Source organism: Phalacrocorax carbo, chromosome Z, assembly GCF_963921805.1.
Source record: "Phalacrocorax carbo chromosome Z, bPhaCar2.1, whole genome shotgun sequence".
Classification (NCBI taxonomy): Eukaryota; Metazoa; Chordata; class Aves; order Suliformes; family Phalacrocoracidae; genus Phalacrocorax; species Phalacrocorax carbo.
Genome location: NC_087548.1, coordinates 85,518,577 through 85,542,862, shown reverse-complemented (window position 1 = coordinate 85,542,862; position 24,286 = coordinate 85,518,577). Strand labels below are relative to the sequence as shown.

Genomic DNA, 24,286 nt, shown 5'->3' with positions numbered 1-24,286 from the left:
TAGTAGCTGAGTCACTTTCCAAACTGAGTGGCTTCCCAGAGCAGCTTTTGGGGCAACACTTTTGGAAGGGGCTTATTGCACTGCAAGGCTGTGGGCTGCAGCCCTGCCCACCGAGCAGGGACAGGCACTTGGCAAGCATGCAGCATGTGCTGAAACCTGGAGGGTTTCGTACACTCAGGAGTAGGTTTAAAACCAGAGGTGAGTGACAACATTATAAGTTGGCAAATCTCCACTCCTAGCTCTATGTATCATTTCTGGGTGTACAGTCCAGAGTCATCTTGAACCCACTACCAAAGAAACCCTTTTGCCATTAAAAGACTGCCTCTTTTGTTTTGGTACTGTATGGTCAGTGAGTTGGCCAAAGGCTTCGTTTGCCTCAGGATAAAGGCAAAGCTGACCTAGCACCAGCCTCCAGAGACCAGTGCATCTAAAGCGTGAACTGCTGGTCGCCGTTCCCTGGGCAGATGGGGAGGGGATGTGCACAGCACAAAGAGAGTAGAGCATGGGGTTCTCTTGAGGTGAGCGTGCCTGACCTGACGTAGGCTTAGAGAAATGGGAAGATGAGACCCACTGGGTCATTGTAGGGCAGTTGCTGCAGTGGTGCTGCTACTGGGGAGGAGGCAAACTTCAGGGAAGGAAGGCTTGTAGCTCCTAGCTGAGACCCACCCTACAGCTGATAACAGGTTTGCTGTGCTTGACAGATGGTCCTGGAGCAGGGGAACAGTCAAGTGGTAGAAGCAGCCAGCAGTTGTAGTGGGAGAGATGCCAATGCACAATATGCCCGTGTGAGTCACCTGGTAAGCATCAAGAGAGGAATAAATGAACACGTTGGTAGCAGGGATAGGTGTGTGGGAAGAATGTGAGACCCCAAATTCATGCTCAGGGCAGGAACCTGAAATCCCAGACTCTGCTGCTGTCTCCAGTACTGCCTCAGGTACAAAGGTGCAGAGCCACAGCCTTTATGGTTTGTGTGTGTGTGTGCATGACCTTGGGCAACCTTTAGAGATGGGGAATTGGGAGAGGAAGGGTGGGCTGTGCAGGAGAGAGCCAGGCTGCTGGCATAGACAGAAAAGTCATGGTGGTGTGTTTAAATTGGAAGTTGCCGGAAGGTTGGCATGCCTGCAGAAGCACCTGGAAATGTTCAGTACTATTCTGAAAATTACTGTAGGGAAATAAATAGCACTATTACAATAGATGTGGAGGCTTAGACTGTTCACAGTGGTGGTTACTGGCACATGGAAGCCGGAGTGGGCTGACCATGCACATACTTTTAAGCCAACGCTGAGAATCTCAGAAATAAGATGGGGCACCGGTAAAGCCTGGGGCTGCCTGCAGTGGCCTGAACTGTGGAATTTAAGAGAACATCTTGCTGTTCAGCCACTTACCAGAGGCTTTTGAGTCCCATCAGCCAGATGCAAAAAACCCAGACAAACACAAACCAGTGAGATCTGGGATCTTTACAATATCTTCAATATCCTTTTCATTCTGTGCTTTTTGCAGTTTGGGGCAGCAAAACACACCATGAAGGATCCACATGCTGTCAAGCAGGCATACAGAAAATTGTGCACAAAATATGGGTAGTTTAACTTCACATATAGCAGAATACAAGCAAGCAGTTAATTTTGGTGTATGGAGTAAGACCTGGAAGAAGTCCCTTGATCACATATCCTTAAACTTTGAACAGGTTGAGCTGGTAGTAGAGTTCAACTATTGTCTTCAAATGTTAATATTCATACTATCAATCACTATGAAAAAAATTCAAAAGTTCATACTGACTTCATTGTCACAAGAAAGCAAAAATGAAGTTTGCTTTCCCAATTAATCTTTCAATTTTATGTTAAATACACTTGAGACCTTGACTGGTCAGTACAGTTAGGAATTTCAGACACAGACTCAGAAAAATAGTATTCTCTCCTTGTGTGGAGAGAATTCAGTGGGCATTCATTAATTAATTTTCAGTGGCAGTCACTAATCATAAAATGTTTTATGTTCTTGTGTTAAAGTGGATAGGTTATAGAACATAATGGAAGCAGTTTCTGGACACCTGCCTCTGGAGAGAAGTGCACAGCCTCTCTCCCAATCTCTCTTGCACTCTTGATGTCCAGGATGTGCTCTCGAGTACGGGGACCCCTGGAGAGTTGAGTGTTAGAAAACCTCTCCTTGTTTCCAGGTCCCCTTCCCCCACTGCCACATCTCTGCTTTGGCACTTCTTTCCATGTAGCAAAGAGCTCTGCTGTGTTATTGGGAAGGCGAATAGCTGTTTTCCAAAGTGCAGCAGCTAATACTGAGACACATCGCAGTTGAGTCACTCTCCCATTTGGACTGCATTAGCACTTATTTTCTCCGAATCAGGGGTGCTACGCTCAGACGCAATCAGAACATGCTCTGCTGCGCATAGCAGTGATGCCAAGAGAGGCTATTAACATCCCCATTAACACTGCTGCGAGCGGCTCCAAATCATGGAAAAGAGCATCACTTCTTGCTCGATTGGTTGGGCAACCACCTATGCTTTCTACTCTGCTCACCTTGGCACACAAAAGCGGCTTTGCAGCAGCAGTTAATTTTTAATCCAAAAACCTATGACATTGTCAGGGAGACCCACGTCTGCTCCCCTTCTCATGCCCATATGAACCACCTGAAACACAGCAGCAGTGAAGCTAGAATTAGATAAAGTGGGTAAACTAATTATATACCTCAGAATAGTGCTTCACACCAGCCTAAGCCAGAGCTGCTGGCTCTGATATGCACAAGACCAGATCCTAATGAGAAATAAAAAAAAAACCACAAAAAGTAGTTTCAGCCAGATAAGCTCCCTGAGCAAATTCACTCTACTGAAGACTTGAGAACAAGGCCCAGGTATGCCAGAGGCTTGCAAAGTTCAGCATGGGGAAGTGCAGAGTCCTGCACCTGGGGAGGACCAACCATGTGCACTAGGACATGCTGGGAGCTGCTCAGCCAGAAAATAGCTTGGCAGAAAGCGACCTGGGGTTCCTGGTGGACACCAAGTTGAACATCAGTCAGCAATGCACCATTGCGGCAGCAGCTAACTGTTCTCAGCAGCATTGGAGGGACCATCTCCAACAGGTCAAGGGAGGTGATCCTTTCCCTCTGCTCAGCACTCGTGAGGGCATACCTGGAGTACTGTGTCCTGTTCTGGGCTCCCTGGCATGAGAGACATGGACATGCTGAAGAGTCCAGTGAAGGGCAGCTAGGATGCTGAAGGGACTGGGACATCTCTCTAATGAGGCAAGGCTCAGAGAGCTGGGACTGTTCAGCCTGGAGAAGAGAAGGCTCAGGGGAATCTCATCAATGTCTAGAAATACCTCACGGGTACAATGAAGATGAGGGAGCCAGGCTCTTTCCAGTGGTGCCCAGTGTCAGGCCCAGAGGCAATGGGTGCACACTGAAACACAGGAGGCTCCCTCTGAACATCAGGACACTTTTTGACCGCGAGGGTGACCGGGCACTGGCACAGGGTGCCCAGGGAGGTTGTAGAATTTCCATCACTGGAGATATTCAAAAGTCATCTGGACAGAGCTCTGGGCACCTGGCTCTAGGTGGCCCTGCTTGAGCAGCGGGATTGGACAAGGTGACCTCCAGAGGTCCCTTCCAACCTCAAACATTCTAATAAAAACATTCCTATCAATCACCTGCAGCCTGTAATTCCCATGGCATTAATTACCCTCTACCCAGAAAACTAGATGTTTGTGTCACTTCTAATGAGAGCTGTGAAGAGTGGGTCATTAAGGGATGTAAGGAGTTACCCTTAAACCCCAAAATGATGTACTAAACCCCAATTACTGTCTGAAGCAAAGAAACCTCAAGAGAAGGCTGCTCTTGACATCTCATGCTCCTGTTTCACATAAGCTTTTTCTCTTGGAGGTGATCCTCAGCTTTTCACCAGCCCCAGATTACTACAACCGCACTTAGTATACACCTGCAATGAGGCTTAGAGCCAGCAGCCCAGATTAGAGTGAAAATGCAGGGAAATGATCTCAGAAATCTCGCTCCTAAGGACTGAGACTCCACAGCGGTGAATTCAAACTAGTCACCCTTTGTGAAGATGATACCAGCTCTGAGTCAGCAGAATTCTCCCTCCTCCAGGCAAGAAGCCAGATAAGGGAGGTGGCAGAATTATTTTGTCTGTGTTACATCTTTACACAGAATTACACTGAAACTCTAGAGAAACAAACATACATAGACCCACTTCTGTGTAAATAATGCTTTGCTTAGTCTGTCTCTTTCTATGCTTTTTACTCTGCATGTGTGAAAAAGGGGTAAAACGGGCCATGAACTGACAGGTCACTGCCAGAACCAGTCAGCCAGTAGTCACTGGAGGACCTGCAGTTTCAAACCACGCTCTCTTGCTCCAGCACAACCTACATCCTTTTCCCCTCATACAGACAGGAAAAAAGACAGGTGTTTTATTATCACTTTTTCTACATAAATAGAAAAAAGAAGGAGTTTAATGAGGTGAACATCTGTTCCAGTCCAGCCTTGAGACAGGGCTTCATCAGGGTCATGTGCTGATGCTGGACAGCCAAATCCAACAGACAAAAGCATCCCCATGATGCTCTGTGTGCAGAACAGCAGTTGAGAAAGGAACTGTTCCGCCCCTGCTCAGACATCCCCGACATTTTATGCCATCTTCTTGCGCTTCCGTTGGTTCCCTGGTGCCTTCTGCACAGGCAAGGGAAGAGAGAGTGTGCCCAGCTTGTGGTTCTGGTCATCCTCAAGTCCCGGCAGCCCCTTTGCCTTGGAGACCTTCAACCGCATGGCCTTTGCGATGTCCATCATCCTGGAAAACATCAGAGAAATACTGTGTCAGCAGGGTCACAGGTCTCCTGTATCATAATGCTGCAGAAAAGATCAACAGCCTTTTGCCTTAGGGGAGAAGCCAGGAGGCACCAGTGAGCAGGATGTGTTCTCTGCATCTCAAGGACACCATGGAGACAGAAGCTGGAAGTATTCAAAGACTACAAGGTAGAGCCTTCCTAGGGAGGCTAGGATGCTATTGAGCTGTGCACTGCCACCTCAGGGAGCATTATAAACCCACGTCGCCTTACTGAACGGCCAGATGACTTGAGGAAAAAACAATACTGCTCTCCACTTCCCTACAAAGAGAACAGGCATTAGTTGTGTTCAATTGCGGCTGCTGGCAGCCAATGTCTGCTTCCCAGAACACTCATCTCCTATGCATGGTACAACGAATGGAACCTAGTACAGCAAGAGCATCTCCCCATAGCCACTAAAATTCAGCATCCTCAGCTGCAAGAAGAGGGGCTTCTTTGAGACACACCCTCTTGCCCTTCACCCTACAAGCCAGAACACACTTGGAGGCTTGTCAAACAGAGAACAAAACACATCCAAAGGGAAATTAGCAGGGAAACAGGTGTCCCAGCCTCAGCTGGGGTCCTGAGAACACACAAGTCCCAGAATCCTCCCAGCTGGCTTTATTATCTTTGAAATACAGATTCAGCTGGGAAGGATTTTCTTCAGTCAAACCTCCCACTCCAAGCAAGAATCATCCCATCAGGTGTCTCAGGGCTATGTATCTCTCCTCTGTTTTTCCAACAGGTCCCAGCATCCTCCACGCTTTTCTCAACAGCACGCAATGCCTTGGGTTCCCAGCTCCAGTATAGTAGTTAAGAACAAAACCTGGGCATCAATTGCAAAAACCAACGTGGCTTCTGTAAAAAGCTTAGTTCCAAAAAGGGGAAAATAAAAAAAAACAGGAGAGAAAAAAGAAAAAAAATTATAGAAATGAACAGCAAATATTGCTGGTAAACCCACAACTACCCACCAAAGAATAAAGGGCATAACTGGGGACAAAATCAGAAGTGATTGCATTAAGGCTGATTAGGTGACTAGGGAGCTTGCAAAACCAAGAAGTCACTAAGGACTCAGATAACCTCCAGTTGCTACCAGACCTTAAAATTACATCCCTCAGCCAGAAACCCCAGGATAGTCCACAATGTTTTCCTCAGTTGCTGTAAAGGGTTTGTGTCCTTCTGCAGTTCCTACCCAGCCACATGACTAAGCAATCCTGTTAAGAAAGACCAATGTGACTGAGTTAGGAAGCACATGTCCTTGGTGTCACCATTGCCCACCCAACAGGGCAGGGTGGGAGAGAGGTACTAATGAGCATGGCTGAACAGTCATTAACGGGGCCACCTGATCCCTTCCCAGACAGCACTGAGAAGCAGCCTGGTGAGCTGATGTCTGCTTTCTGGGAGTCTTCCCAGCAAGCACAGTGGACTGGCGGATCAGAACTGCTCAATTCTGATTTATTCTGCAGAGGCCAGTGGCAGTACAGTGCGAACAGCTCCTGGAGCCAGAGGAGCTGGCAGTGGGCTCCAGCTGACACCTGCTGGGAAAAGCAGGTCTTGCATCTAACAGCAGCTGCACCGCTCTACCTATTCTTCCATGGAAAATTAAAATCTAGATAACAACTGCCCCCAAAAGCTAACACAGCAAGGGTTGTTTGCCCTGAAGCTTATTCTGCAAGCTGTTTTCTACCTATTTCATCTTCGCTGACCCCGATTTTGCAAATCTTTATTCCAAATACTATGGCCAGCCATTCTGCTTACAACCCCTCCCCGTAATGCTTTGCTGAAAAGTCCCCAAGTCCATCAGTATTTCAGAGACAAAAACAATCTCCTCGGTGCCTAGCCCAGAGTGGCTGAATTTCGGTGGCCTGGTGTTCCTCCATGTAAACACCAACTACATGCTCACAGTGCACCTGTGAAGAAAAAAAAAACCAAAGAAAACTTGTTTCTAGTTTTCCCGTTGCAGTCAGCTGCAAACCTGCACTAACACTCAGACTAGTACCTAGCAGGGACCGCAGGTCTGCAGGAAGAAGCGGCACAGAGGTCAGGAAGGTGAAGAGTGACGTGATTTGTCAGGTGAGAAACAGGGCTGGGTGGCAGTGCATACATCTTGTCCTGGAATCTGACCCGTCTGCCCATTTTGCTGCTGCCTGCCTCGGTTTTCTTCCCTGCAGAATAGCTGAAGAGCCTCTTGGTGCACCTGAGGGTCTCTGCAACACACACCCTTTCAAAGTCTGAGAACTATAACCACTCTCCTTTAGGAGCATCAGAGCCTCAAAATAAAGCTTCAACACAGTCATAAAAGACAGAGTCCAATTACAACAAAAGGGACTCACTAGCAGGTATCGCTGTACTACCCAGGCACCAGAGAGGCTCCACAGCTCTCTCCATGGGGGCTCTTTGTAGGAGGATCACAGCGCATCTCAGCAGGTATGAACAAACATGAAAACTCACTTGCTTTCTTGGAGCTTCATGTCATTCTGCAGGACAGTGAGGTCTATCTGGAAGTTGTTAATGTGCAGAGCCAATGCAATGACGTATGCTGTGATTTTAGTCTTCATTGATGCAGAGATTAAATTCTGGACACTGCATGGGCAAGAGGGAGAACACATGAGATGTGGCGTGTCAGCAAACCCAAAACACAACCCCCAAAAGGTGCAGACAAAACTCGAGCCCCAGTTAGCCATGACTAATTTCTCCTAGATGCCAAAAAACAGCTCAGATTAACAACGACCTCGGATCACAGGGCCTTAACAGGCTTCTTTGTCCTCACATGCCCATTTCTGCTCAGAACTCAGGCCCCTGGCGTTGTTCATCACTATGCAGCCTTGACAAAATCACCAACTAACAGCACTTCAGTCTCTTTGGCAGGCTGGTCCCTTACAAGAGGAAAGCAAAGGGAAGCTGTTCTGGGGGCATTCAGTGTAACTACTAATGGCACCTCAAATACGCAATCCACAGAGAGCAGATCATTGGCTGGCAGTCCTCTGGAAGCTTTAGACTGCTTGGCACTGGTTTAAGCCTTCAGACAAAAGCCTATTTGAGCTTTGGACTCAAATTCTCTACTCATGTCAGAATAACAACAGCAGTGCAGCTGTGCAGTAGCTGAGCATCAGCATTACGCCCTTTCTAGGTAGAGAGGCTGCTGGCTCCCTGAGTGTGGGGAAGGCACTGTGGCAAGAGTGAGGATACTGCTCACTCTTGCCTGCACTGGGGTGTTTCCACTCAACTAGACTGCTGAAAATGTTTAAATTTTTTATTTATATTTAATTTAGATTTATAACTGCTTAGTTGTAAGAGACATCCTTCTTAAGGATGGTTAAGGCAGCATTCAACAGCTGCCCAAGGCCCTCCGTGCAGTGAGACAGCACTCAGCACAACACAAGTAGCTCTGGCACTGCTGGAAAGGAGGACCTTGCAGTAGCTTCCCAGTCTCTGCTCCAGCCATGGGTTGGTGGCTTCTCCTGGCTGACCTCCACAGCAGGACCAGACCCTACCTTACTATACCAAACTTTGTAACTGCTGGCAGGGCAATACCTGGGCAAAGCTTAGGCAGAACTCTCTGGCCTGCATACATATGGGTGCAATGGTGTGTCAGCCCAGCGCGGATTAACCAGTGCAAATCCTTATGCAGTTTTCTCTGTGTAGGTTTCACTGGAGAATCCAAATAAGTCAAGTCAGGACTAGGTTCATGTAAAAGCACCCCTGTTACGCTAATTAAACTATGCGAGTAAAAAAAGCACCATTATTTAGCCACTGCACTACTCTGTCCTGACCCACTCTGAGATGGTGGAAGAACCAACGCATTCATCAGCTGCTTTGGTTCACGGTGAAAGTGTACGTGCAGACAGCTGCCTGTTTAGCTGCACAGTCGAGAGTCAGCTGCAAAGCAAGCACCCATTCTGCCATTCTGTACCCAGAAACGGTCAGGCAGATGGCTGCGTACCCCACTTGGTCACACCAACTAAATCCACAGGTGCAGGTTTGCTTTTGCACACATGACCCTGCTTCTCTCCCAGTCACATTTTAGACTTGCACTGTCTAAAATGGGCTACCACCAGCCACAACCCAGTGCTCTGCAGGGCCAGGGGTGTGAAGCAAAAGAAGCTACTGCCATCTTCCGTTTTGGTAGCAGGTTTCCTGATAATGTGTCCATGGCCTTTCAAGCTAAACTCTGCCCTGTCTCTGCCTCAAGAACATCAAAGCAAACATAGCTCCTTACCTGCCATTGTTGTAGGTCAGCGAAGTGAAATTCTTCATGAGTTTCCTGCTAATAATGTGTGGGCATTCAGGACCCATCGGATCTAGGACAGAAAGGGGTGTTGCAGTGGAATGAGAAACACATACTCTTCCTTGTACTACCCATCTCCAGCTCTCATAATAGCACACTTTAATAAACAACAACATTTATTAAATAAGCACAACATTTATTGCCTCTTCCCAGGAACACAGAGAACCTAAAAGAAACCTGGGCACTCGATTTCTTCGTCCCTTTGTTTTCCAGGTCAGAGAGAGGCTCTTAACAGCTTTTGTTTTCTTTACAAATGGGATCTCCCACTTCAATACTACACAATCTAGAATGCAGGCATATGTGCCTATGCATATATTTCTTTTAATAGATTCCTGCCTTTTAATAGATGGTCCTGTCACAAAATACTATTAAAACTGAAACCACACTAACAAAGTCCTATTAGCACCAAGACTAGTCATTTCTACATCCTCCTTGACTCAGTCCTACAGGGTGACTCCTGTGTCTCCAGCAATGCAGGAAGGTGTTTACAGACAGGCTTGCCATTTCTTCCTCCATCACACCCCTGCCATTGAAAATGCTAGCAATAACATTTTCAACGCTGACAAGGAGACTCAGATACACAAGTTCTATGGAATATGGCAAGTCTTGAAAACCTCAAGATATTTTGTTCAGTGCTTTTGAGAACAGCAGTTCCTGCTATTTTAAAAGAAAGATCCTGAAGACAACGGAGGTATGATCACTGCGATCCACACATTGAGCTAATAAGCAAAGGATGATGAAAACATTCTTAAAAGGACAAAAGGAGATAAAAATTATGTAATGTGTACTGTATGCCCTTTGCACCTGGAATATGGAGGCTGGATGAAGGAGAGAGCTGGTAAGTTTCCAGCCTCTTGGCTTAGGACTAAAGTGTGAAAATAGAGGACGTGTTTATAAGTACAGAACTATTGATAAATTAGAATCTCAGAATTTCCAATCTAAGCTACCCTGCCTCCTGCCAAGAGGATCTCATAGTGCCATCCTGATGCACAGCAGAGGTGAAGGGTCTGAAAAGGATTAGACATACATCTCCCAGCAGATGCAGATCCAACAACCCTCAACAACACGGAGATCCTTAACCTCAGCATGAAACAGACTGAAAGCAACAGCTGCAGCTGGCTGTTTGATCACAGCTCATTCTGGGCAGCTTTACTGTTTTCTACTGCAGTAATTACAAACTAAGTCTCAGCAGGTAGCTTAGAAGCAGAGAAGCTAAAAACTCTCTTACGCTTCTTCTTGATCACTTTCAGGTAGCTGAACTTAATAAGGGTGTCCAGGAACCAAAGGCATCGGGCTTTGTGATCTCTTCTCTTCTCATCAGCAGGCAAGAACTTCAGCTCCTCTAAAACAAAGGAGCAATGGCTGAAGGAGAAAGAGGGCAAAGATGAGACTCAGAGAACCAAGAACCAGTTTACGTTGTCAGGAGGGCAGGACATACCTGTAACTTCAATGCTCAGCTGTCTGAGCAGAGTTTCCTGGACACCTAATAAAGGATAGCCCAGCAGGCTGCTTTGTGAGCACACCATGTTAAGCCTGCCCCTTTCAGTGTGCAGCTCCTAAGAAGGTCTCTGCACTCCAGAAACTGAAGGCTCTCAACATGGCACAGACACACCTCACTCCAGCACAGGCAGACAGGAAGTACAGGGAGTGAGGTGCGGATTGTGCTCTTCCTGCTCATTTCAGCCCCTCAGCACAAGGGCTTCACAGCTCTAAGCGTACATCTACGTCGGCTTGCCAAGCCATAGCAACTACCACAGCAAGTCAGTACTTGGCTGGGACAGTGCCCAGCCACAGGCATACCGCGCTCAGCACAGCTCTGTGGTCCCTTTTGTAGGCACCTGCCTTCAGACCCCACTTTAGTTTTCTCCACTCTCTTGCTCTGCAATCAGTTCACCAAAGCGCAGCCATGCTGCTGCGCACACAACTTCCTCACCTGTAAAACTATGCCCCACATTCCCCAAGGCACGTGTTGCTCAGCCCGCTTTGATCAAATGTCCTGCCTCTGCACTGAAAAGATCAGCCTGCGTATTGTGGAGCTGGCAGCAGTACCCATCCTGCCCCACAAAAAACTATAGTTTCACAGAGCCCACCTCGACTATTACAAGGCTGTTTGCAGCAGCATTACCTTTTATCTTCTGTTTTCTTGGTGATTTCTTCTGAAGTCATGTTAACAAAGACTGCTGCTGGAACCTGCAATGCTTCATACTCTGCTGGGGACAGAACTGGAAGGGTTTTAAAGAAAAGAACAAGCATGGCTTTGTTCTCCCTTCTGGTCTGAACAGAAGGGATAGCTGTGATATCAGCTCTGTGAAATAAGCTCTATCCACTCTTGCTTTAGGAGGTGTGGGGCAGGGAAGGAGGGAATGGAATTATAACTAGGCAGGACTTAACGACAGAGCTAGGAAGCTGGCCAGTAATAAAGGTCTCTAAAGGACTGTGGCTCAACCACAAGTCACTTCTGCATAGCTGACCTCACTACTATTCCCAGTCAAACTGCTGCCAACAGGGAGGCACAGCATCCTGCTCCCTGTAGGAAAGAGGCAGGATATGGGACTTGCAGGTCCAAATATCTCAACACAGCATGCCCCTGCTCTCAGCTGTTGGCTTGTGACTGGAGAAGGCTCAGCAAATTCACATGCCTGTCAGCAGTCACTCCCACATGCCAGGCCACTGACATCAAGGCTTGCAGGTGTGGTAAACCACTCTGCCACAGAAAAAGATACTGTCCTCAAACTTGTAAACATTTTCTGGTTTGTCAGCATCTTCATTACACGGTGGGAGGAAGATGGAGATGTTCTGTACATCATCTTGGGCCACATCCTGGATCAAAGCTTTGGAGGGAAGCAGGAAAGAGTATTTAGACCATGCAAACAAAAACACAGAGGACATGACCACAAACCCAAATCATCCCTTTAAACACAAGTCTACTCACTGGTTGTTCTTGGGTCAACACTGGTTTAGTCACAGCTGGAGTTTTAGACTTTTAAAGCTCCAGTTCAGTTTATCTCACTTGGGACAGCAGTAAGGAAAAGGCTACAACTCTTCCCCATTTTGTTTCGTTACTGCCCCATGTAGGTGCTGACTGTACAGAAAGCATTCCAGTAGGCACAGAAATGCCAAGAGCTTCTGATATGCCTGCTATGTGCCAGCATGCTGGGTTTTAGACTGGTGTCATCCCTTCTACCAAGAACTTTCTGCTCCTTAAAATTCAGAAAAGCCAGTCCAGCATAGAGAAACATCTAGGAAAGAAGTGCACCAAGACAAACTGGTTGCTCCTGCTGCACCTCTTGTGTGCAACGTGGGCAGAATATGGTTTTGGCACCCTGAGTTTCACTGGACATCCACTTTGCACAAAGCAGCTCTGAGAGCACAGTCAGTGTCCAACCTGGCACACAAGGGATGAGAGTTGACAGATTCTACAGTCAACAGACATCTCTCCCATTCATAGCCAATGGAACTCAGAACCCCAGAAGTGGTGGTGGAAATGAGCTCTGGAGGCCTCCTGCTGCTCTGAGTAGGGCTGTCTACAGCACTAGATCAGGACAGCCCTGGCTTTATCCTGCCAAAGCTTGGAAATCACCAAGGATCGTGACTCCACACCTCTCTGTGACCTGTTCCAGGACCGTACCACCCTTCAAGGCAAGGCTCCCCCAGTCTCCCACGTGGACCTACCAAGGTCCAGGGGCCACTGCAGCTTGTGCTGTTGACCCTTGCTGGCACTGCTGAGAAAGCTTTGGCTCTGACTGCCCTTTAGGTAGTGGTGGACTGCTGTTAGGTCCTCGCTGGCCTCTTGTCAGCCAGACTAACCAAGCCTAGTTCCCTCTGCCTCTCCTTGTCAGTGTGTGCTCAAGGCCCCTGCCCATTCTTGCTGCCCTACCATGACTCCTCTGTCATTTCTCCACCTCCTCCTTGATCAGGACAGGGGCGCAGGGGGGTGGCAGAGGCTGGACAACATGAAACAGAGGCAGCCTTGGCAGCACTCAGTAGCATGGTTATCAACCCTCCTTGAAACATCACCTCAGTGCGATGTTTTGGAGAGTGAACTTTCCCTGCAGTTCTGACAATAACTAAGGCCAGGGCAGACTCCTCTTTGCAGCAGGCTCCTCCAAGCAGAAGCCTAAGTCCATCAGCCTGCCTGACAACAGCACTGGGGATGTAATTTGATCGGGCTGTAACCTGGTTTAGGGAATGAACCACTTTCCATAGACGTGCCACTGGGAAGCCAGGGTACAGTTTACCTTAATGAACATTCAGCATCTCAGTTCAGACCAGGTGAATGTATTGCCTTTATCCCAGTAAACTGATATCCAAGGACTCCCAGAAGACCTCCCAACACTGCACAGGAATGGACACTGATGCCACAGGGACCTTCCCTCATTCAGGCAACTCCCACATTAAGCCTAGGAGGATTAGAAGGAAGCAGTTCCTCCTCCACCAAAAAGATCTGTGAGTTCCTCCACATGTGCCCTATTAGACCATCTGCTTCCTTGGTCACTCGAAGAAAACCCCTTTCTTATTCCTGCCATACATGGCAAGGAACAGACAGAAAAAGGCACTTCTGAATGCCTTCATTAGACTCTGAGACAGTATTCTTACCTGTTACTCCCTTTGCATCTATAATGTTTGCTGCTGCTTTCGTCACAGCAGTATTCAGAATATCATTGCCCACTGCATTCATTCGCCGGGAGTTCAGAGCTCGCTTCTGCTTGCTGGTACCAAAGGCCTCAATGCACAAATCCATCTGTGCAAGAGAGAAGTTAATTAAAACACACTGCTAAACTGAAGACACTTTGAATCTAAGGAGAACTCAACTAACCACCACTTGTTCCACATTCACATTCTCTAAGAAAACTTCAAACATTTCACTGGGCGCAATGCAGCCTTACGACAAGCAGTGATCTGCAAGGGGGCAGAAGTAACAGGTCTTGTAATCAAGTCTGAAATAACTGTGAAAATACTGCCAAGTTAGGCACTAATAATGCACCGCCTCATAGACCCCCAAGGCACAGAAAGAGTGCCGAACCTATACACGTTTACCCTGCAGTAAACCAAACATCACAGTCTCAGACAAGTATCACCTGCCACTGTTAGCTGGATAATCACGGTAGAATACGATATGGGATTTCAACTTTACCTTCTCCCTGTAGGATTTATTCTGATAATCCTTCGTGTCATCAGGTATTACGCTATCTATAAAAGAACAAAAGTTAGCGTGCTTGGCTTGCAGCAGCTAGGATAGCATACGTATTAACTATTCCTTTAGGTCTAATCCATTATTGAAAGACTTGGCACAACACTTCCAGGTCTCCTCCACGGGCCTTTGTCAACTAAAGAACACACTGAATATAACAGTAGTTCCTTATACCTAACAGGAAAAGCAGGCCAATATTTGCTATAAAGCCTACAAGCATAACATTGATTGCAGCAATACCAGGTCCTGCTGCACAGGGGAAAAATAAGATCCTGAAAGACTGTATTCTTTGGGTTATCCTCCTGGGCCGAGTAACAAAAAGCAGTTCTGCTGAAGAAAAGCTCTTTTGCTTTTCAGTGATCCCTCAACCTGACAGTTTCCAGGCCTCCCTCAGCAGAGCATACCTAGGAAAGGCTGCACTTACTCTGAAGAGTGACAACTTTGTTACTGACTCCACCTTCCCACCCGTAAAGCTCTCTGCTTAACCTCCACCCTAAATTTCACCTTCTCTGTTTTTCACACCATGCAGTGCCTTAGAAGGAGAGTGCAATGTATCCTCCTTCCTCCACGCTGAGGGAATAACACAGAAATGAGGAAGAAAGAGCAGCCAGGGAGACAAAAAGCACTGCTGTCAGCAACCATGCAGTCAAGAGCTAAATGCATACATAGGTCCAGCATGCTGTGACTCTGGAGTAAAACACAGCATCTTCTTACCTGACAGGAAGGGTTGCATGTTGTATATTTCAGCATTATAGACTTCCATTTGCCCAGAGTCCTTGTTTAATACACCAACAAAATACCTGGGAAGAACAGGATCAAGTGATTAGCAAGAGACAGGCCAGTGGAAGTGATGTTTTAAAATACGTGGTGCAGAGCCGCGTGCATTCCCCATCCCATGCCAATTCTTTTGCCTTGCAAATACAAGTTTTGCAAGCATTCAGAATGTCACAATGAAAGAAGTTACCTCCAAGGAATGCACTATATATGTATAAAGAATACAGACTTGCTGCTCTAAGCAAATGTAGGAGTCTTAAGACAACTAAATTAGCTCCAAAATGCACTGAAAAAGTCTCAGTGCCAGAGTACTAGCTGCTATTCTCTTTTGCCTTTTTTTATGCATCAGGAACCTTGGTTTCTCGGTGCTTCTATGCAGTTTCCTGTGTTTTTAAAACTTGTGTTCCCTGTGGCCAGTTCTCTGCTTAGTACCAGTCACTTTAAGTCCTCAGAGCTTCTCAGAAATGTGACTTTGCTGTCCCTAAAATAGGATAATTTCCTTCAGGTAAATTCCTTTTCATCCCACATTTCAGAGGCATAAGCTGAACTGGTTTGTGTTGCTCCTCGTCATGGCTCATGATGCACCAGTGACGGGCTGTACATCACCACTGGCTGAAGCTGATCAGGTTATCAACCGCACCAGTTTCTCACCCAGCCAGAAGAGTTCATTCCATGAGATCCCTTCTGACTGGTGCCTGAACTTGCTCTGCTCTGTTCCACATCTTCCTAAAACTCAGGACATACTTTCTGATGACAAAACCTGCTTGCACATCAGGCAACTGTTTGCTTGTTGCAGTGGGAGCAACACTCCCTATGCAACTGCTCTCAGAAGAGCTGCCTGAGTACAAGGGGGATCACAGCACCGCCCTGGCCAGAAGGCATCTCTGGGCAGTTTCTGCTGTCCCAGGAAGCACAGAGGTTTGGCAGATGCATTGACTTTCCACTCAGAATAAGCTAGACTGTTTGCTCAGAGATGGTTTCTGCTCCCTGTTATACCCACATTAGCAGTTGTGAGTGCACAGTTTTAGGCTGACAGCTGCCAAGAGCTCTGGGAATGGATTCACTGGAGAAAATCCTTATGCATGCAGCTGAAGCAGACGTGGGAGGAAAGGGACAGAAGGATGGGGTCGGAAAAACTTGAAAGGAAAGCATGAAATTACTTAATTGATTCTTGCCTGTATCTCTGGAGATCCTGAGGCACACGCACACCTAATGCAAAGCTACCATCTAAAGCTGAATGTGTATCAGCAGTTAGGTTGCCTTGTTAGCTTCCATAGTTCAGGATGTCCAGAGGTGCAGGCAAGAACCACTTAAGCCACTAAAACGGTCTCTTAATCAGCGATGTCAAGTGTTCAGAGAAAACAGCGCTAAATCTGCCTAGAAATACTACTACATCGATACCTGTATCATACATATTCATTAAACTACATTTATTTCCTCAAACTCAAGAAGAAAAAGCTCTTTGGTGCCTTTTTTCAGCTACAGCATCTTAAACTGTAAACTGTCACATCTGAATCGTAGAATCATAGAATCGTTAAGGTTGGAAAAGACCCTTAAGACCATTGAGTCCAACTGCTAACCTATCACTGCCAAGTCCACCACTAAACCATATCCTCAAGCACCACATATACCCATCTTAAATATCTCCAGGGAGGGAGACTCAACCACCTCCCTGGGCAGCCTGTTCCAGTGCCTGACAACCCTTTCAGTGAAGAAGTTTTTCCTAATATCCAACCTAAACTTCCCCTGGTGCAGCTTGAGGCCATTTCCTCTTGTCCTATCGCTTGTTACTTGGGAGAAGAGACTGACCTGTGCCTCGCTACAACCTCCTTCCAGGTAGTTGTAGAGAGCGATAAGGTCTCCCTTCAGCCTCCTCTTCTCCAGGCTAAACCCCCCCAGCTCCCTCAGCCGCTCCCCAGCACACTTGATCTCCAGACCCTTCCCCAGCTCCGTTGCCCTTCTCTGGACACACTCCAGCACCTCAATGTCCTTGTAGTGAGGGGCCCAAAACTGAACACAATATCCAAGGTGCAGCCTCACCAGTGCCAAGACAGGGGCACTGTCACCTCCCTGCTCCTCCTGGCCATACTATTCCTGATACAAGCCAGGATGCTGTTGGCCTCCTTGGCCACCTGGCCACACTGCTGGCTCATGTTCAGCCACCTGTCAACCAACACCCCCAGGTCCTTTTCCTCCAGGCAGCTCTCCAGCCACTCCTCCCCAAGCCTGTAGCATTGCATGGGGTTGGTGTGACCCAAGGGCAGGACCCGGCCCTTGGCCTTGTTAAACCTCACACAACTGACCTCAGCCCATAGATGCAGCCTGTCCAGGTCCCTCTCTACAGAGGCCTTCCTGCCCTCCAGCAGATCAACACTTCTGCCCAGCTTAGTGTCATCTGCAAACTCACTGAGGCTGCACTAAATCCCCTCATCCAGATATTCAGTGAAGATATTGAACAGGACCCAGCTCTTCTGGTTTCACTCCTCAGAAGGAAGGACAAAGATTAGTATTAGCATGTTTTGATGGATTATTTGCAGAGGTGAAACCTGTTCCTTTTACAGAATTATAGAAGAGAACAGAACAGAGTATTTCAGTTGGAAGGCACCTACAACAATCATCTAGTCCGCCTGCCTGACCAATTCAGGGCTGACCAAAAGCTAAGGCAAATTATTGAGGGCATTGTCCAAATGCCTCTTAAACACTGACAGGCCTGGGGCATCAACCACCTCTCGAGGAAGCCTGTTCCAGTGTCTGACCACCCTCTCTCTAAAGAAATGCTTGCTAATGTCAAGTCTTATTCAGAATATAGGACCACCAGGGCACTAACATCTGAAAGCACCTCCTCTTCCTAATAGTTTTACATAACTCAGTTTACTCCTCACTCCCTCACCCCACCTGTACCTTAACTAGTCAGACATGATCAGGTCAGTGCAGTCCAACTAGGGAAGAGACAAGCTGTGTAAGCAAACTGTGTGTGGCAACTGGAGTGGATCTACGGAGCCAAGCACTTGGTACCAAGAGCCTGACATGCACATTACATGCATGTCAGCATTGTGTAGGCTAGTAGGAGCAGTAATATGCATCAAAGGAGAAGAACACATTTGGGTATAACAAGACAAGATTATTTCATATTAGCTCTCCACCCATTTGCTGGTTCTTCTGTTAGAGAATGAGAAAGATCTCGCATAGAGAATACTTCTTAGGGGGCCAGTAGGATCTGCCCCAGTGCTACAAAGGTCACATTCTTCAACCAGGACACGTAAAGGCTGATGGTTTCACCAATGCTTCCTTTTAGAGTGCATGGCACAGACAGTGTATTAGTTCAGGGCCACAGCATATTGCTGCTATGTGAAGTTAAATGGTGATTATTGATGCAAGGGTTTGCTAGGCAGCAGCAGATGATCTTGGCAATTTCTTAGTTTTAGTTCCTTAGTGACAAAGCTGTTACTCCTAAGTTTTGGATACATCAAATCATCTCCTCACCCTTTCCTTCAAAAGACCTTTTCAAATACACTCTATGTAACATCACAGCTTCCGAAGGGATGTAATATGCACAAACAATCAGCTGTCAGGTGCTGGAGTCTCCTGTCAAAATCCTCTTGATTCAAATCATGGCCTCAGTGGGAACTTCTGAGCCAACTTTAAGAAAGGCTGCCAGGAGCTTTGTATCTGAGCAGTTCCTCTGCTTCCACCTCCATGCTCCTGCCCCCATTTGCCAGCAACACATACCTGCATAGGGAGTTACACTTCATAGCTCCACTGCCGAAGTTATTGCCCACATACGAAAGCCTTTCAGTTTCTGAGACCTGAAAAATAGAGAAAACTTACTTGAACACAGGGTTTTGAAAAACCTCCTCTGCATTCGCTTTATTTTCCCTGGTCCCACAATGCTCTATATACCCAGGCACTGGACAGTAGTCATGCGTGTAGGCGAACTTCATTTTGCCCATTTTGGGTACATTTTGCATGAGGTCAAAATCTTTAAAAGACAGACAACATTTCTTGAAGCTGAAACTACCCATGATACATAATTCTACCTCAGCTTTCACTGGGCCATAAGATGAGGAACCATTGCAAAGAAATAACGGGAATCATAATTTAGAGTACATCAGTGCAGCAAAGTTGGGTGTCACCACAGTTAAAACACCTTGCTGTGTTGACTACTGTACTTTAATCCAGAAGCAACAGTTTGTGAAAGAAACTGGGTTTACCCACAAAGTCACTAGCAAAGAGAGATCCAGCCTCTTTGCCAGTCAATTTAAGACGCTATTAGCAATGCTTTAGGGTCCGTAACATAGCTGCTCAAAACTTCTCTAAGCTTCCAGCCAGGACAAACCTTGCAGATTTCGGCCTGGGCCCAAGGCAGATATCAGGCAGAGCCACCACTATGAGTAAGGGGAACTCAGTTTAAAATGCAATTTTTAATGACCCATTTAAAGCTCTAGTACTGCCAAGTGACTGCAGTTTGCTGACTAAAGGAAAGAGCTAGCACTGTCAGGAATGGCTCAACCACCTAAATGTATTTTGAAATGTTTGTGTCTCTACTGTACTGTAGTACATTTCCCCTGAGGATTTTGGTTGAAAAGTCATTCATTCCTTGAGTGAATCGTGCATGTAAGCAGCTGTAAAACAGAAAGCAGAAAGCACCTTCTGACGTTAAGCTTGGTTCTCCCTTCACTGAAATAAATAGAAATCTCCTTATACTGTGATTTAACAACAACCACCACAAAAACTGTTAAATCATAGAACGGTTTGGGTTGGAAGGGACCCTAAAGACCATCTAGTTCCAACCCCCCTGCCATGGGCAGGGACACCTTCTGTTAGGCAAGGTTGCTCAGAGCCCCATCCAACCTGGAGTTCAACATTTCCAGGGATGGGGCATCCATAGCTTCCCTGGGCACCCTGTTCCAGTGCCTCACTAACGTCATAGTGAACAATTTCTTCCTTATACCTAATCTTTCTACACTCTTTCCATTTAAAGCCATCACCCCTTGTCCTATCACTACATGCCCTTGTAAAAAGTCCCTCTCCAGCCTTCTTGTAGGCCCCCTTCAGGTAGTGGAAGGCTGCTGCGAGATCTCCCCAGAGTCTTCCCTTCTCCAGGCTGAACAATCCCAACTGTCTCAGCCTGTCTTCACAGGAGAGGTGCTCCAGCCCTCTGATCATCTTCACGGCCTCCTCTGGACTCGCTCCAACAGGTCCATGCCCTTCTTATACTGGGGGCCCCAGAACTGAATGCAGCACTGCAGGTGGGATCTCATGAGAGTGGAGTAGAGGGGGAGGATCACCTCCCTCAACCTGCTGGTGACACTCCTTCACTTCTTCTGATGCAGCCCAGGATACAGTTGGGTTTTTGGGCTGCAAAGGCACATGTTGAGTTTCTCATCAACCAACACGGCCAAGTCCTTCTCCTCAGGGCTGCTCTCAATCCATTCTCTGCCCAGCCTGTGTTCGTGGTTGGGATTGCCCCAACCCATATGCACAACCTTGCACCTGGCCTTGCTGAGCTTCATGAAGTTCACACAGGCTCACCTCTCAAGCCTGTCAAGGTCCCTCTGCATGGCATCCCTTCTCTCCAGTGTGTTGACCACACCACACAGCTTGGTGTCATCAGCAAGCTTGCTGAGGCTACAGTCAATTCCACTGTCCATGTCACAAACAAAGATGTTGAACAGTGCCGGTCCCAATACCAACCCCTGAGGAACACCACTTGTCACTGGTCTCCACTTGGACATCGAGCCATTGACTGCAACTCTTTAAGTGCAACCACCCAGTCAATTCCTTATCCACTGAGTAGTCCATCCATCAAATCTATGTCTCTCCAATTTAGGGACAAGGATGTTGTGTGGGACAGCGTCAAATGATTTGCGCAAGTCCAGGTAGATGACATCAGTTGCTCTTCTCTTATCCACCAACACTGTAACCCTGTTGTAAAAGGCTACCAAATTTGTCAGGCATGATTTGTCCCTAGTGAAGCTATGTTGGCTGACACCAATCACCTTATTTTCCATATGTCCTAGCATAGTTTCCAGGAGGATCTGCTCCATGATCTGGCTGGGCACAGAGGTGAGACTGACTGGTCTGTAGTTCCCCAGTCTTCTTTTCTTCCTTTTTTAAAAATGGAGGTTATGTTTCCACTTTTCCACTCAGTGGGAACTTCACCGGACTGCCAAAACTTCTCAAATATAATGGATAGTGCCATAGCAACTTCTTACAACAGTTGCCTCAGGACCTGCGAATGCATGTCATCAGGTCCCAGGAACTTGTGCACCTTCAGGTTCCTTAGATGGTCTTGAAGCTGGTTGTCTTCTACAGCAGGCAGTTTTTCATTCTCCCAGTCCCTGCCTTTGCCTTCTGCGACTTGGGTGATATGGCTTGAGCACTTGCTGGTGGAGACTGAGGCAAAAAAGTCATTAAGTACCTCAGCCTTCTCCATATCTCCCATTTCCTTCCAGACAGGGCCCACATTTTCCCTAGTCTTCTTTTTATCACCGATGTACCTACAGAAGCTTTTCTTGTTGCCCTTGATGTCCCTGGCTAGACTGAATTCTGCAGGACTTTAGCTTTCCTAACCTGATCCCTGGCTGCTTGGAGAATTTCTCTGTATTCCTCCCAGGCTACCTGTCCTTGCTTCCACCCTCTGTAACCTTCATTTTTTTGTGTTTGAGTTTGTCCAGGAGCTCCTTGTTCATCCATACAGGCCTCCTGGCGTTTGTGTCTATCTTCCTCTTTGTTGGGATGCATCACTCCTGAGCTTGGAGGAGGCGATCCTTGAATATTAACCAACTTTCTTGGGCCTCTCTTCCTTCCAGGGTTTTATCCCATGCTACTCTACCATAGAGATCCCTGCAGAGGCCAAAGTCCGCTCTCCTGAAGTCCAAGGCAGTGAGCTTGCTGTGCACCCTCCTCACTGCCCTAAGGATCTTGAACTCTACCATTTCATGGTCACTGCAGCCAAGGCTGCCCTTGAGCTTCACATTCCCCACCAGCCCCTCCTTGTTGATGATAAGAAGGTCGAGCATAGCACCTCTCCTCATTGGCTTCTCTATCACTTGGAGAAGGAAGTTATCATCAGCACATTCCAGGAACCTCCTAGATTGCTTATGCCCTGACGTGTTGTCCCTCCAACAGGTATTGGGGTGAGGTCCCCCATGAGGACCACGGCTGTGTAGGTGAGGCCACTCCAATTTGTCTACAGAGGGCCTTGGTCTATCTAGCTGGGTGGCCTGAAGCAGACCCCACTACAAAGTTGCCTGTCCCTGCCCTCCCTTTAATCCTGACCCACAAGCTTTCAGTCAGCTCCTCGTCCATCCCCAGGCGACCTCCATGAACTCCAGCTGGTCACTGACAAAGAGGGCAACACCCCCTCCTCATCTCCCCTGTCTGTCCTTTCTAAAGAGCCTGTATCCTTCTACTCCCACACTCCAGTCACAGAGGCCACCCAGCCATATCTCCATGATGGCAATAAGCTCACAGCCCTGCAGGTGGGCGTACAGAATTCACTGTGTAAACATAACAGATTTTGTGATCAAATGGACCTGACTAGTTGTTAAGTAATAGCTTTTGATTTTCAAACATTATTTGCTTTTAGGGTATTAAAATAAATCATGAGTACACACAACTTCAGTAAATCAACCTTTGCCTGATAATATTTTTCAAATATTCAGTTCTGATGGAAAGGTTACTAAGACTCACATGTCACACTTAATATCATTAATCAAGATGTGCCACATTGCATTATTCAGGTTCTTTTCTGTCTCAAGAGTCAGCTTACAATGGCAAACCTGAGAGGGCATAGTCTGATCCTGCCATGTTCCATAGAGACCATCATGCCCAAAGACTTGGCAGGGCTGCAGGACCCACACCCACTTCTCCAGGGTAGAAGCAAACCCTCATAGGTCTCTGCAGAAGCGCAGGCGGCCTTGGAAGAAAGCCTGGCTTGCCAGCACAGAGCACCCTACAGGATAAGGGAATGGCTCTCCTGCCACCCACCCCTGCGCAGGACTTCCCTGTCCTGCCACCCACTATCACACCCACCTCCATTGTGGTGGCAGCCTACATAAGAACCAGAATTTCCTCTGAAATCCCAGAGACTTTGTGAAATCTCATGCAGGCTGGGGCCACTTTAAAAATATTTGCTACAAAGCAAAGCTTCATACAGATTTTCTGAACCTGGCTCACTATATGGTAACAAGTGCAGCTGGAGCAGAGCAGCAGGCAGGAGCCTGGCGGGGAACAGCAGTCTCCCCAAAACGGGACCCCAGGGACCATGTGTCTGACCAAGGTTCCTAGTTCCTACGTGCAGGAGCTGCCAGGACGACAGCCATAGCCACCGAGGTGGGAATTACTCGTGCCTCCTTGGCACGAGTCTGGGTGTAGCTCCCACCCTGATCTCTAAAGGAGGCCAGAGCCCCGCAGCCTCCCCACACGCAGTTCCCTGGGGCTGTTCAGGCTGCAGCAGAGCACTCTCGTGACACAGCAAGCCACGGCGCGGATGCGGGTGGGTGGATGGTGTCAGAGCTGCACCCGCCGCCGCGGCCCGTGTCGGGGCAGGCACAGCACGGCGCTCCCGCCGCTGCTGCAGGCCCGAGGGCCGGCTGCAGGCGGCGGCAGGAGCGGGCTCCCCGGGCGGGCCCTTACCAGAATCCTCCGATGCTTCTTCCGGGGATGGGTCCTATCCCTGTTTCGGTAGACGGTGAACCGCATGGAGTCGGACCGCTGCAGCCTGCCGTTGGAGAACTGCACTGCAAGGCGGCGGGGAGAGACCGTGAGCCCGGGTGGCGTTCCCTGCCCCGCGCCCACGTCCCCGCGGAGGTGGCCGCCCGCTGCCCCCCGCCCGCGGCTCCCGCCGCGACACCCCCGGCCCGGCGCCCGCCCTGGCCCCCACCTCACCCAGCACGGCCGGCTGCTCTGCCTCGGGGTCTCCGCGGTAGCACCAGGTGGCGGCGGCCATGTCGCGGCGCAGCGAGGGGCGGGGACGGCGGGAGGCCCCTCCCGCGGCAGCCCCGCCCGCCTCCCCGAGCGGGTGTACACGAGGCCCCGGCGCCCCTGGGGTAGCAGCGGTGGGAAGCGGCTCAGTGCCACCACCGGGCCCGTCCTGCTACCACTCCTACTCCTCCTCGCAGCACCCTAGCAGGCAGCCCGGCCGAGCCGGCGGAGGGTGGCCCTCCGCACGCAGAGGGAAGTGGAATCCACCCAATC

At 48.2% G+C, this 24,286-nt stretch overlaps 1 protein-coding gene across 3 annotated transcripts; it reads right to left on the bottom strand.

Moving 5' to 3' along the window:
* Window positions 1–4,402: 4,402 nt before the first annotated feature.
* POLR1E (RNA polymerase I subunit E) lies at window positions 4,403–24,272 on the bottom strand. Of its 3 annotated transcripts, none has more exons than XM_064438256.1 (12): window positions 23,978–24,272; window positions 23,726–23,829; window positions 18,815–18,891; window positions 15,026–15,111; window positions 14,255–14,310; window positions 13,717–13,861; window positions 11,844–11,951; window positions 11,246–11,342; window positions 10,349–10,482; window positions 9,052–9,133; window positions 7,284–7,415; window positions 4,403–4,798 (listed from the first exon to the last, which is right to left on the bottom strand). In XM_064438256.1, the coding sequence occupies exons 1-12, from the start codon at window positions 24,036–24,038 to the stop codon at window positions 4,639–4,641; spliced, it is 1,242 nt and encodes a 413-aa protein (XP_064294326.1). In that variant the 5' UTR covers window positions 24,039–24,272; the 3' UTR covers window positions 4,403–4,638. The 3 variants fall into 3 exon arrangements, with proteins under 3 accessions (XP_064294326.1, XP_064294327.1, XP_064294328.1); XM_064438257.1 differs by having other exon boundaries at window positions 23,726–23,824; XM_064438258.1 differs by having other exon boundaries at window positions 23,973–23,992.
* Window positions 24,273–24,286: the final 14 nt, after the last annotated feature.

Excerpts from the sequence above, each read along its gene's own strand:
- POLR1E (XM_064438256.1), bottom strand. The coding sequence starts at position 24,038 with ATGGCCGCCGCCACCTGGTGCTACCGCGGAGACCCCGAGGCAGAGCAG. Across the intron at positions 14,311-15,025 it reads CATGCAACCCTTCCTGTCAG|ATAGCGTAATACCTGATGAC; the intron begins GTAAGAAGATGC and ends GTTCTTTTATAG. Across the intron at positions 13,862-14,254 it reads ATAAATCCTACAGGGAGAAG|ATGGATTTGTGCATTGAGGC; the intron begins GTAAAGTTGAAA and ends TCTCTTGCACAG.